General features: G+C 29.8%; 1 protein-coding gene across 1 annotated transcript in view; it reads left to right on the top strand.

Annotated features, from left to right (window-relative positions):
* The first annotated feature begins 6,520 nt into the window (after positions 1-6,520).
* Positions 6,521-13,965, top strand: part of chm (lysine acetyltransferase chameau) — a 62,463-nt gene continuing 55,018 nt past the window's right edge. The window contains exons 1-9 of the mRNA XM_011498140.1: positions 6,521-6,987; positions 7,117-7,579; positions 8,038-8,289; positions 8,386-8,652; positions 8,976-9,155; positions 9,307-9,580; positions 9,785-10,079; positions 10,175-10,422; positions 11,081-11,267. Of these exons, the coding sequence (XP_011496442.1) occupies positions 6,970-6,987; positions 7,117-7,579; positions 8,038-8,289; positions 8,386-8,652; positions 8,976-9,155; positions 9,307-9,580; positions 9,785-10,079; positions 10,175-10,422; positions 11,081-11,267 (2,184 nt within the window). The 5' untranslated portion in view covers positions 6,521-6,969. The remainder of the gene's footprint in view (positions 6,988-7,116; positions 7,580-8,037; positions 8,290-8,385; positions 8,653-8,975; positions 9,156-9,306; positions 9,581-9,784; positions 10,080-10,174; positions 10,423-11,080; positions 11,268-13,965) is intronic.

Raw genomic sequence — 13,965 nt, forward strand, 5'->3', positions numbered from 1 at the left:
ATCGCACATTATTCGAAAAGTCGCGGACGTTCATAATTTTATATTATAGTCTTAAATGCCACTTTCGCAAAAGAGTGTGCATTGTATGAGGACGTTTCATCGCAAAATTCATATATTTTCTCACATGCGCGTATTTCGTCGACATGCTCATAGTTTTGACCTCGCAAGACGCTCGTGTAATATTCGTTGATGCCGACGTATGCTCTAGCATCCTGGTAGTTTACGGTGTTGTGAGGCGCGGGGGACGGGGGTTGCGAAGGTTTGGCGTGACGGGTGGATGGGGCGGAGGGGGAGTGAACGCAATGGTACACGCGCGTACTACATAAACTCGGCAGTCGGGCATTTGTTTGACATTTTTACGAATGCAAAAACAGCGTACCGAGAATTATTGGCCTACCTACGAACGACGTACTGGACGCGAAATTTTGTCTATAATTAATTTTTTCCACACTGCTAATTCTTAGAAACCCCGGAGTAAGATATTTATACGTCCCTCTCATTATATTTATCTTTCTTCCGGAGTTTGATTATTGCGTGAGAGGTAAACAAACGAATACTTTCGTCGTCTTATGTAAATCAATATTGTTAATTGAAGTTTCAGTTAGATAGAATAAAGAATATCACATTTCAAAAATTGATTCAATAGTTACTAAATTCTTTGAAAAATCGAGTTGATAACAAACGCCACATAAGTGATATAGAAAATAGGTGCCAGATAAAATAAAATTACCTCTTCGTACTCTCTATTACTTAATTTAAATACTTTTTAATAGTGATTGTTTGAAATAAAATCGTCAAGCAAATAACATAGATATGATATGCATTTACATGTATTTTATTAGAAATTTTCATATTATTTCTGCATGATACATAAACGAGATAAAAATTGTATCGATTTTTGCATTTTCAACGAACCATTAATCTTGAATTATGTACGAAAAATTTATACCCTTAATCAATATAAAAAATAATATTATTAAAGATTATTTAAATATTTAATTTCTATTCTTCGATGTTCTGTAACGGGAATCTACTCTCTATTCTATTCCAATGGCGTATTACGTATTAATCATATAATTTTAAATAGTTACAAAAAATTTACAATTTAATTTTCAATTTTATAAACTGATGCCACTTTTCATCAATCTTAACGTATTTAACATCAGCTTTTCTCTATAATCACGACGTTCGTCGGTAAAATGAAACAGTAAAACTTTATATCGATTGAAAACGAATTGGTTTTCGGCTGAATATTATGATTAAACTATTACGTATTTTTAACTGGCATAATTTAAATTCGTCTTTGAGTTAATTAATCTTATTTTATTACAATTTTAAAAGAAATTTGAAGAATTACCTTTATTTTCTTGACGTTCCTTCAATTAAATTTCTATGACAATTTATGTTCATCATTGGAATGAGAGTAACTGTAGCTTTACTATTTATTATTTCAAAATTAAAAACTATTTTCTTGGTATTACAAAACAAAACAAAGTTACATACAGTTTACTTAAACAATCTTAAACATCCATTTAATGGACAATAAAAAAAATAAAATTAAATAAATAACAAATTAAATAGTATTTAATGCAATATTTTCTCGACGATGATTTTTAAACAATAAATTTATTCTAACGAAATCCTTGAAGTTCCAAATGAGTCAATAACATAGATTTTTATCATATCGATTGAGCCCAGTTAACGACAGTTGATAATAACATCAAGTAAATTGCCCCCACGTCCATTACTTTTTATTTCAAAACTAACTAACGAACACAATATACCGTTGTTATTTAAGTGAATATCTCAACATTTAAGCAAAAATATATATTGTACAGCCTTGCAGCACTGATAGCAAAAGAACTTGTGCCAAGCATAATCGTGGACCTTGAAATATCGAGGCAAATATGACGAAATGAAGCAACATGTTTGCCGTCTAAGTTCTTCAGACTCTACAAACTTATGAATTTCATGAACCACGAAATCTCTCTCTCTCTCTCTCTCTCTCTCTCTCTCTCCCTCTCATAATTAAATTCAAGCTCTCTCATGATCGAAGATATTAAAAAATCTTCAAGAAATATAATGTTAACATGTATTATTAATTATTAATTAAAATCACTTTATATATTGTAATAGACAATTTTGTTAATACCCATGTAGGATTCGGAGATATATTCATTCAAAATTAAACAAAAAATCATTACATAATATTGAAATTTACTAAATTCAAGAATTTACATTTAAAATTATAATTAATAATGAATACTTGATGACTTTGTTGGACAAGAAATTTTTTATAAAATAAAAAATAAAAAAACAAGAATTATAAATGTTCGAAATTTTCTTGCAAACTCATTGTAAATAAACGTTTCGATTTAATTTATTAATAGGGAAGAGAGGAAGAATTGTGAAGTGGTGAGATGATGGAGTGGAAAAAATTAATAAAATCAAATACTACAGTGACGCATATCTACATTTAATTTACTTTGGTTACGTAAATTATTTAACGTTATCAGAATGTTGAAGAAATAAAGATTGTTCGAATAAATATTTTAATTTTATAAATACTTATAGTTTATAATGTAATACTATTATTAGGCTACATTGATAATACATATAATAGTACTAAAGATTTTGTAAGGGAATATTATTACATTTTATAATTATTCGTACTCTGAAAATATAATTGTATTCCCTACAAGAATTTTTATTCAGCGACTATCAATTTATGTACAATAAAAATTTGTTCTCAAAACGAAAACAGAATAATGCAATCCATACATTAAATTATATTAGTTTATAATAAAAGGCTTTTTATTTTATTGATGTGCATAAACTTTTTAATAATCAGAATGCAGTAATCATTACTACCGCATATTCGTTCTAGTGCATGAAAACTATTAAATATTAATGTCCAAATTACAATAATTAAATAGAAATGTATGTCTCATAATACTGACAAAAATTGTACAAATATTAACAATAATTAAATGAAATTGTATAAAATAGCTTTAATTTAATTGAACTAAAATAAATTTTTTTTCATGCATGTTTACACGCTTTAATAAAAAATACCTCGTTCCATAGAAATTATTGCTATTAATAAAAACGCATTATTTAAAATATTAATTTTTCTTAAATTTATTTAAAAAAAAAAAAGTACTATCAATTTGATATTATGTATAGGTTCTTCTATTATATTTTAGTTATAACTGTATCCCACTGTATTAATGTAAATTAAATAAAAATGGAAAATATTGTATATACAGTATGCCAAGTACAAATGAAATACATCTATTCCAATTAATGAATTAGTAGTTTTAGGCTTTTTTGGAATCGTTTCTTTATATTCTGCAATGATGTAAAAATCCAGCTATGACTAATTAAAAAAAGAATTTACAAATAGTAAAGAACATTTGAAAGAAAAAGGTCATTCAATTAGTATTATGCAAAGAAATAAATAATATTTATAATTTCGACTAGATAATATTAGAATGGAAGTATTATTATATAAATATATAAAATTGATTATTTATCATGTTTATCATATTATAAGGCCGTTTACGTTAATTCTTACATAAAAATCGTTCAGTTCATATAGTAATGATTGATATAAAAAAAAAAAAAAACCAAAAAAAAATCCTCTAAACCATGATAGACAATTTTACGTAGATATAAAATTTTTTCATCTAGTTTAAAAGTTTTATATCGACAACTAGTCATCACCAATTTATAATATCTTTTCTCAAACCACTTCAGTTTTATAAATTCCATTTTAATTTAGGAAAAAACAGCCATCTAACTGAATGTACCATAGGATCATGTATCATGAATAATTGCAAAGGGATACATGCTTCTGAAATAATTATTACAAGTATGAAACAAAAGTATTATCGTACTCCTAATGGGAAATTTTAAATAGTAAACAATAATTGTTAATAATTAAATTCTATTTGAAATTACTTTTTGTAAGTCTTTCAAATGCATTTTCACATGAAAAAAAAAACCAAAATTCTTTATCCGGGCTAATTATGAAATGTATTAAATTAATACACAGAGGACTACATTATCAAATTCAAAATAAAGTTTAACAGAAGTAATTAGTAGATTAATTACTTTTGAATGAAATGTTTGAAAAACTTTATTGACAGCATAAAATTAATTGTGGAAAAGAAAAAGATTGTTTTCCATGAGTAATATTTTAGAAGCACGGAGTAAAATATTTAGTGGCACTGATTATTTCTACATCACGGATTATAATTCTATCGCTAGGTGATAGAATTTTGGTAATATTTTGAAAATATTTCATTAAAATGTAATTCTATATCACTGATACCTTTAAAGAGGTTGTAGCTTGTTTACTACAAAGACAAGAAAATATACAATTTGTAAGAAGATTGTCAGAGTTCAACCGCCCATTAACTAATGAATCTTTTTTATTAGACAGAAAATTATTATGTACGTTGAAATTAAGAAATAATTATAATTAAATAAAGCGTGCGTGAGATTTTAGTTTAAGAAAATTTAGATAGAAGTATAATTATAACTGATTAGAGTGTTTTACAAATATTAAAGCTCGGTATGGCTTTACATTGTTTAAAGAGTTATGTATAAATAGACACAAGACAATGAAGTTCATTGTTTATAGGATAATTTGTACAAATTTTATAATTATTCAGAATGTCAGGGTACCATTGTTTATGATCATAATTACACAATCCATAATTAATTAAAATTGGAATTATTAATTAATTTTACAAAATCTGATTTACCATACAGATTTATTCAATTAAATGTATGTACTAGCAGATCGATGCTAATGAATTCCACAGAGGCAACTAAAAAGTAAAAAATATTTATCTAAACTTTGTATCAGTAACGAAGAATTAAAGAAAATTTTTGATAGATCATCACATGATATTTCAGCGATTCATTTAATTATATATTCGTTTGACAATGTTGAGTTCAAGTTTTTTTTAAAATTTTATATTAGATTTAAAAATTAAGAAAATGCTAACACGCACCGATGTTTTGATATATTTAATTTTTATATTATGAAATTATGTACCTAAGATAGAAAATCACAAAAATGTTTTTCAAGACCTAAAACAAAAAGTAAATTAAATCATTATTAAAGCCTATCGATTATTATTTATATAAATTATAAAATTTTTTTTAATAATTTATTAAACGATTTACCTTTTTATGCGATACCCGTAACATTCAGAAAGATTATTCGATGATAAATGGTCCTTATATACTACAAATGTAAATTATTATATAAAACTATAGTAAGAATTTAACAGATACAAATATAACTATATTTTTTCTAGAAATCCGTTAAATCTTATGTTAATAAGAAAGAATTGTTCAAAACGTTTGAAAAACTTAGATGCTTTCTCGAACTTCTTGATACTTCAATGCGTCAATAGGGAGTTGAGATTAATCCAAAGCTTCGTTAGAAATTTATTTGTATACCTTACAAAAAGAAAATATGATACTCCATTCTCTTGATTTACAAGTCAAAGAAATTTTCTTCTACACACGCTATTAACTTCAACAGAAGCAATCATTTGAAAACCCTTTTTCTTTTTAGTATTTATTCAGTTAATAGATATCTTGCAATATCTATTACAATCTCAATCACAAATTGCCCAGAATTTCATAGATTTTAAAAAGCAATAAAATAGTTATTATAACGACACATTCAATGTCCAAAATTTCAAGAGCAGCTATCGAAGTTTATTTAATAAACGAATTGTGTGACTCTTAGTTCGATGAGCATTACACAACTCTACGGAAAGTTATAATAAAGGCAATCGTAAAATTGAGGTTAAAAATGGGAATAATACATTACTTGTTAAACGTAATATAGAAGATGGACTTTCCAAGTACTTTCACTTTCACTCGTTCCACGAGTCTAAAATATGACGCGAATCTTATTGGTCTCTAAATTTGAAAATAATCGCGTTTGCAATAAAGCACGTAAACACATATTCCATAGAATTAAAGCTGAAAGTTTGAAAAGGATTATTCAATAATAATCGTTAAATGAATTATCGGCTCCTCGAGAGCATAGCGAATAAACTTCTTTGGTCGCAAAGTATTAATAAAATTGCTCTGCCGCGCTACTTACGGACTACGGCAATTTATAAGCTTATAAAAGAAACATTCGCCCACGTATATTTGAGTTCTAAACTGAAAAAGCACGGCATTCAATCGTCCTGCCTTCCCCAATATTTATTGGATAGCAAAGGTTGGAATGCGTAAATGTTCCAATGTGTAGCGCTCGTTGACGTACTCAAGACCCCAACATGTTGGAATGATCAATCGTTAATCTCGACAAATCCAATAATCCATCCAAATCTACAATCGCATTGAATAATATTGACATCGATGTGAAGTTCCCCTCCATACCGGCCGCCCCTCGCTTTCAGCCACCACTGAAGCCTCGACGATGAACGAATTATGAGAGATTAAACGATGAAACTCGTCGTTTGCTTAGCTTTGGCGCTGCGTGGATGGCGCGTTGGTTCAAAGGTTCTCATAACCCAACTCCGGAATAACCGTGCAATAACCCCAGCGCTTGCCGTTAAGTGTAAAATTTCACAATGGCAGAAAAATCACACGCGAATCGTTGACATTTATCACGACCCTACTGGCCACTCATCCACTCCCACTCAAGCTCGCTCCTAAGACTTTCCGAAAGCATTCCGTCCGTACAAATAGTATCACCCACTCTATATTCCATGGTTTTATGCTCAAAATACTTAAACAAGCAAAGCCATGTATAAGCTTCATATTTGTCAACGACCCTGTCCAAACTCATGTGGTATAACTTTAGTGCGAGATATGTCAGTATTTAGACAATTATTTTGACATAAATGTGGACAATCAGGGATTTTAAAGTAAATAATATTATAATGATAGTTCCAAGTACTCATTATTGCCGAAGGTAGCATAGTAAACATGACTCCAAAACGAAAAGTATGTATAGACAAGAGCCTTTTTAGGTTAACTTTTCAAAAATTACTACTACAAATTAATAACATTTTAATGGGTTACGTGCTTTCTTTCTTTTATCTATATATAATTGTAATCATTACTTTTTGACAGACTACCAGCTCAGAGTCAACATCTTCGACTAGCTCTGGCTCTTCGTCCAGTAGCTCTTCCAGTTCGGGAAGTGAATCTAGTTCATCTGATTCTGAAAATTCTAGTAGTTCGGCCGTTAGTCAAAAGGCTTCGGATTCGGATAGGATAAAAAAGAAAGCGCCTTTATCAGCTGCAAGGCATGTTAAGTCAAAAAATGATGCAAATCCACCACCCCTGGAAACGAAGGGAAAGGATAAAGGCGTTTCGAAATCTCGACCTGTTGTTTATTCCTCCGAATCTGAAGAGTCTCCAACGAAAGGGAAGCAGCAGCCGGCCAAACGGAAACCACCGGCAAAACCAAAAGCAACGGCCACGGTAGCTCCAGTTGTGAAACAACAGAAGCCAGTCGCTAAACAAAATCCTACCGTAGAACATAAAAATACTTCGCCGACAAAGCCAGTTAATAAATTGAATAAATTTCCTGGTTAGTAAGAAAACGATTACACCATATATCTTACAATGCCACTTAACTTCACTGCATAAGCAAGTGTAAATATATGTGTATATATATATATATATATATATACACATCAATGATATATATATATATATATATATATATACATATATCATTGATTATATCGCTTAATTTTAAGTTTGCATAATTGCAAGATGAAATGTTACTTTTGTTGACTAATAACTAATAATAATTAATCAATGGCTATAGTCACTAATACGTATCAGTTAGTTTTTAATTACAACTAAAAACAAATATTAGTGATTTTTATTTAATAAATGTTAACAAATTTTCTTATATAATGGAATTTAATAATTATAGATTTCATTACTGTTCTTAAAAGAAAGGGGCGTTAACTCAATATTCTTATCTCTTTACTTTTATAATTCTTTTAATTAATTCATTGTTTTATAATGAAATTTCAGCGAGTATAACGTCTGCTGCTAAATCAATAGAGAAAAATACAAAATCTACTTCGGAACCAGTACAAAAAAAATTGAAAAAGAAAAGTATTTTTAGTCCCGAAAATAGTAGCGAAAGTGACAGTTGTGCAGCAGCAAAATTAACAAATGTAAAACCGACTAGTAATTCAGTAAATGTTCAAAAATCTCAACCTCAACAAGCTAAAGTTAAACCAACTGAACAGAAATCTCGACCTTCGATCAGTAACAGACCTAGTAAGATAATTTTTTCTTTAAATTAGAGTTTAATCTTATTGTATTATTAATATTATTGATTTAAGACTCTGTAATTGCGTTAATTGAAATACGTAGGCCTAGTAACGAAACAAATAGCGAAATCTGATAGTTCCGCAAGTTCTAAAAGTTCTGGTGGATCTGGTGCATCGGGTTCTTCTGCATCGTCGGATAGTAGTTCTGATTCTGAATCATCGGAAAGTGTAGCGAGTCCTCAACCACAGCCAAAAAAGAAGAAACCCCAGCCTACTTCTAGACCTACAGCAATATCAAGTACCACAACAAAAAGAATCGCAGCTTCGGTTGCTACTGTAAAACCACAAAAGCCATCCAATAAACGACAAAGTAAATTTTTAATTTTTATTTAATAAATAATCTTCAATAATTTTCAATAATTTTCAATAATTTTCAATAATTTTCAATAATTTTCAATAATTTTGACGAATATTTATGATCATTTATGTATAATAAGTATGCGTTATCTATATCGAAAAATAATTTCTTATCAGCATTTGAATTTAGTAAAACATAATTTAAAAAATATAGTATCGATCTTTTCAATGCTATTGTAATTAAATTAAGGATCATGAAACTTCATATTGATTATATAATTAGTATATAGGAAAAAAGCTTCGTAATAAAATAATCATAAATATTAATGTTATTAGGTACTGTAAAAAGTGAAGATGAAAGTGAAAATGTAGATACCGATAAGGATGTGGATGATAATGTTGAAGAAGAACAAAGTAAGCCCTCGGCGAAAGGAAAGCGAAAACTTCAAACTCGAAAAGGAAATAAAACACAGCCACAAGTAAAAACAGCTGCGACTGATTCTGAATCTGACACAGGTAAGATGTGTACCAATCAAAATAATATTTTGTATAAATTAATTGCTAATATCATAACGAATTGTATAATATATACTGTATTTGTATGAGCACTATAGTCGTGCTGTCGAAACATCATTAATTTTGAAAATTTTAATCAATTTAATTTTAGCTGATACTAAACGAAATATTACAAAATCGCCTAGTAAACGACCCGCACAGAATTTATCATCTAAACAACTGGGATTGAGCTTGACTCGGTCTGCTAGTGGAAGCATTCCTACTAAAGGTCAAAGTTCCAGTAGTAGAATGCGATCGGTAAAGGAGAGGGAGTGCCCGCTTGCACCTGCCTGTAATTCTCGTGGTCATTTATCTGGAAGATTTGATATTCATTTTACATTAGAAGCTTGTCCATCGTATCACAATACCTCGCCACAAGGATGCATGTAAGGGAATTAATTTCATTAGTCTTTTAATATAATATGTTTAGTAATTTTAACAGTATTTAACATTTTCAATATCTTCATGCATATTGTAAGCCTGCAATTTTTATTTATGTAATTTTACTGAGGGAGGAAACTAGGAACTTGCTTATAGTCTGCAGTGCTCGATAATTATTGCATTTTATATTTATTTATGTATTGTTATAGAGAATTTTACAAAGAACGAAAGAAACGCGATGATGAGCGTAAAAGAATGATTATAAGTATGGGAAAGAAATCACCAAAAGGTGGATATCAAACAAACGAACAACGCAATTATCAGCTTAAAATCAAAGAAATGCGAGGAAAATTTAAAGGGCCACTTGCGGATGGCAACGAATCAGATAGTAGAGGAGAAACTCAGGGAATCGATAAAACTCGACAACCAACGCTTATTGGCTTAACATCGGATTATGATCTCAAACTGTTCTTAGAAGCTCAAGCTGCTGCTAGCGAAAAAATTGTAAAATATATCTGCTTTTTTTTTCTTAATATTCAATTTTAATATTTAAGCGTTTAGAGCGATTTTACATAATTAAATTACATAATTATTTGTAGGAAAAAGACCTGAAGGAACTGGAGTTCGAAGGGGAAGGAAGAAACGGTGGTATTGGTACACGGTGTGTTGAAATGGGAAAATGGGAAATGGAAGTCTGGTACCAAAGTCCATATCCTGAAGAATACAGTCGTGCTCCAAAACTTTATTTATGCGAATACTGCCTTAGGTATGCAAAAAGTCGACAAGTTTTAAGGAGGCATAGAGAAAAATGTGTATGGAGGCATCCACCCGGTCACGAGGTTTATAGGTATACACAAATTTTTTATTCTAAAAAAGCTTAATGTTTGAATAGAAAAGAATACTCTTACTTATGGTGTAATTATAGAACTTTATATAATTATAAAATTCAATTATAGACAAGCAATGATCGTTAAAATATTCTACTTGCAACTTATTTGAGTAACATTGTTGATACTTTCTAAGCATAATGTACAATATCGATACATAATCATATGTATTATATACTTAATGTAACGAATCGTTAAACAATAGTTTGTTTATATTTGTTTGATTAATGCCTCGAAACGGACATTTATAAATCATATACAATTGAAATATATGTTTTATAAATGCCTTATAATATCGTTGAAATGTTTAAATAAATAATATTTTAATGTATATTTTAATATATAGTTAGATATATATGTACGAGTACGTATATTTAGGTATCAGGGAAAATAATTTGATTTAATTGTAATATATATATATATATATATATATATATATAATAATCACATACTAGATTTAGTATTAAATGACTTGCTTTATTAAATATTTGACTTTACATCACGTCTATAATACATTGAAAATTCTATTGTATATTGTCGCTTGAACTATAATAAATATGTGTTATATTATAAACTTAAATATGGAAATTATTAAAAAGTATATTTATTGATTTACAGAAAGGAGAAAATAGGTGTATGGGAAGTCGATGGCAGAAGATATAAACAGTACTGTCAAAATCTCTGTCTTTTAGCAAAATTCTTCTTGGACCATAAGACTCTCTATTATGATGTGGAACCTTTCCTTTTCTATGTTATGACAATTAATGACTCCGAAGGCTGTCATACCGTTGGTTATTTTAGTAAGGTAAGTAAACTTATAAAATTAAAATTAATTTCTCAATGAAATCATAACATTTCATTTATTTAATTACTCATTTCCGTAATATACCAGGATATTATGTATTTGTTAATTTACATTAAAATTATTAATCTTTTGTTGACAATAATTAAGTAGAAATTAAGTAATAATGGATAAAATATTTTTAAAAATAATCTACATTGAAATTGTATATAATAGATTAAGTAAATCAATCGTTATGGTATTAATATGTTGATAAACCAATATATTTGTATTAAAAGAAATTAGATAGTGGGAAGTATTTTAAATTTCCATATCTTGGTTTTTTCTCTAAGATTTCAGGTTAAATAACTAACTTATCATCTATTACTCTATTTTATGTGAATCGAGAATAAATTTACGTTAACCGTGTCTTACTATACTTATATCATTGTATAAAGTACATTAAAACTTATTTTAATTTCTTTTAGAGGTATGTTCAAGTAATTTACTTACAATTAGGCACCAGAATGTTTCATTGAACAAAATATCAATGTAAGTCCAATATTTATTAATTTTTTATTTATTTATTTATTTATTTATTTTTAATTACATTTCGAATCGAATGTAAAGAGAAAGATAATATCGATAACGGATAAGATAGATCACGATATAGTTTTATCGATTTGAAATAAACAAATAAAAGCAAAAGCAAAACAAAAAAATAAGCAGAAATTTATTATTGGAAATAATAAGTTTTAATATAGATAATATAGATAAATTAATTACACGTTCATAGTATTTTTATAATAGTAATGTCAATGACAATTTATTACATAATTATTATATCAACGGGTAATTATTTTCAAGATGAATTAATTTTTATTTTATCAATGCGTATAATAGCAATTATCAGTATACGAATTTTTTTTTTTTTTTTTTTTTCACCTCGATTATTTAGCTTTAATATGCAAATGCCCCGAAAATCAATAGAATAATCATTTGCGGAGTGTTTATAAATGTTTGGTAGTAATTGAATGCTTGTATCGATCGTTATTAGTTTGATAATTAATCATTTAAATACATATCGGTTATGGACGAAACATTACTTTAAACTTTTATGAAGTGGTGCTTTTAAAAAAAATTAGTTGAGCAGCGTCTTTAGTCGCCGGAATAATCTTCTCTTCTGTGCACATCGGAGGAGTGAGTGTCTAATGTGAATGTATCGATCGCCGAAATTTCGAATAATAATAATAATAATAATAATAAATGATAGAATAATAGAGTTAGGTGAACGGTTGGATGAACTTCCATCTTGAGCATTTACGTGGACAGTTAATCAACTTTAGTTAATCGTTCGCAATGGTAGCCGTGAAAGCAAAGCCGAGACGCTGTGAAAGATCACATAAGTGTGAAAAATGTTGCGAAGGCGAATAACTCTCATTCTCAGCCTTGTACACGATTATTCTCAGTCAGGGTTTGCCGCATAGGCAGCTACCTGCTTCCCTTCTAACCCCTTAATTAGCGATAGCGCGAGCCGCGCATAAAAAGCGAATTGCTGCGATAAGCCATTTCATTCATAATCCGGGGTACTGGCTGGTAGTGTCGCGTGAGCGGAAAACGGCGACGGGAGCCGCAGCCGCATGCGGAAGAGCCGGGACTGTGCTGCATTGGCGCCGATTGCAATCGCCGTAATGCGGCACTCGACCCGACACAGCCGCATTTCTCATTGCGGCACGAGCTCGGCAGCGACTGCGGATTTTACTCTTCCCGCGAGATACGGGATTTGCGGATCTTTGCTCGCCGATCGGCCGGTGAATTTTACGTGACGCCGACGTTGCAAGCGAGCGTTGAATGTAAAGGCGAATATTGAATAATCAGAGCTTGAAGGTAATAAATAATGCCGTCGAGATTCTTCTTATCCTAATGATCGGACTGTAATAATTTGAGCATTTGTCCCGGCTATTATTATTGTCATGATTGTTATTATTGTCATTGATAAACGTTTTTGCGCCGTGTGGCATAATGTTGCATTTTTTTTTTTTTTTTTTTTTTTTTTTTTTTTTTTATAAATAATTCTTTATTTGCACGGGGATGAAGGAGGGCAATAAACGCGTCATCGATCGTCCCAACCGCATGGAATAAATAACGACTCGAGACGTAACGGTGTCGCTTTCAAGATTTTAAACAAATGTCTCTTTAGCGAATATCTGTCTATTATATAGTCAATTTTTCGAATCGCTCGGGACATATTTCCTTACGATTTTAACGCATCACAGCCTGCAATTCCGCTACTTTTACCCGAGCCTCAATTCTACGGAAATAGTTCACAATTGTATTTCCATTCGTAGCTGCTTATATTAATATCGGGATATTACTTACTTTACACCGATATTAAATTTAAGCTAAGCGGAATAGATTATAAATACCTACCGAGCTCCGTTTTAAAAATAAGTCAACCAAATGATAACTTGAGGCGAAGGAAAATTTTTTAATAAAATGTGCTCTCTATATGTGTAGAAGAAAACTTTACTTTTGCACGCACATGCAACATATAAAATTCTGTTTATTCCACGCAATAGTTTTTCCTTCGAAGCTTGCATATCTATAAGATAAATTAACGCCTGTCGCTCTATCTCTTTCGCGTAACTCCCAATTAAAGCCCACGGTTAAGGAAGGGATGGAATTGGGTTTGGCTGGAGGAAGGGGAGGGGGAGGGGAGGGG

Source organism: Ceratosolen solmsi, unplaced genomic scaffold, assembly GCF_000503995.2.
Source record: "Ceratosolen solmsi marchali unplaced genomic scaffold, CerSol_1.0 scaffold14, whole genome shotgun sequence".
NCBI lineage: Eukaryota > Metazoa > Arthropoda > Insecta > Hymenoptera > Agaonidae > Ceratosolen > Ceratosolen solmsi.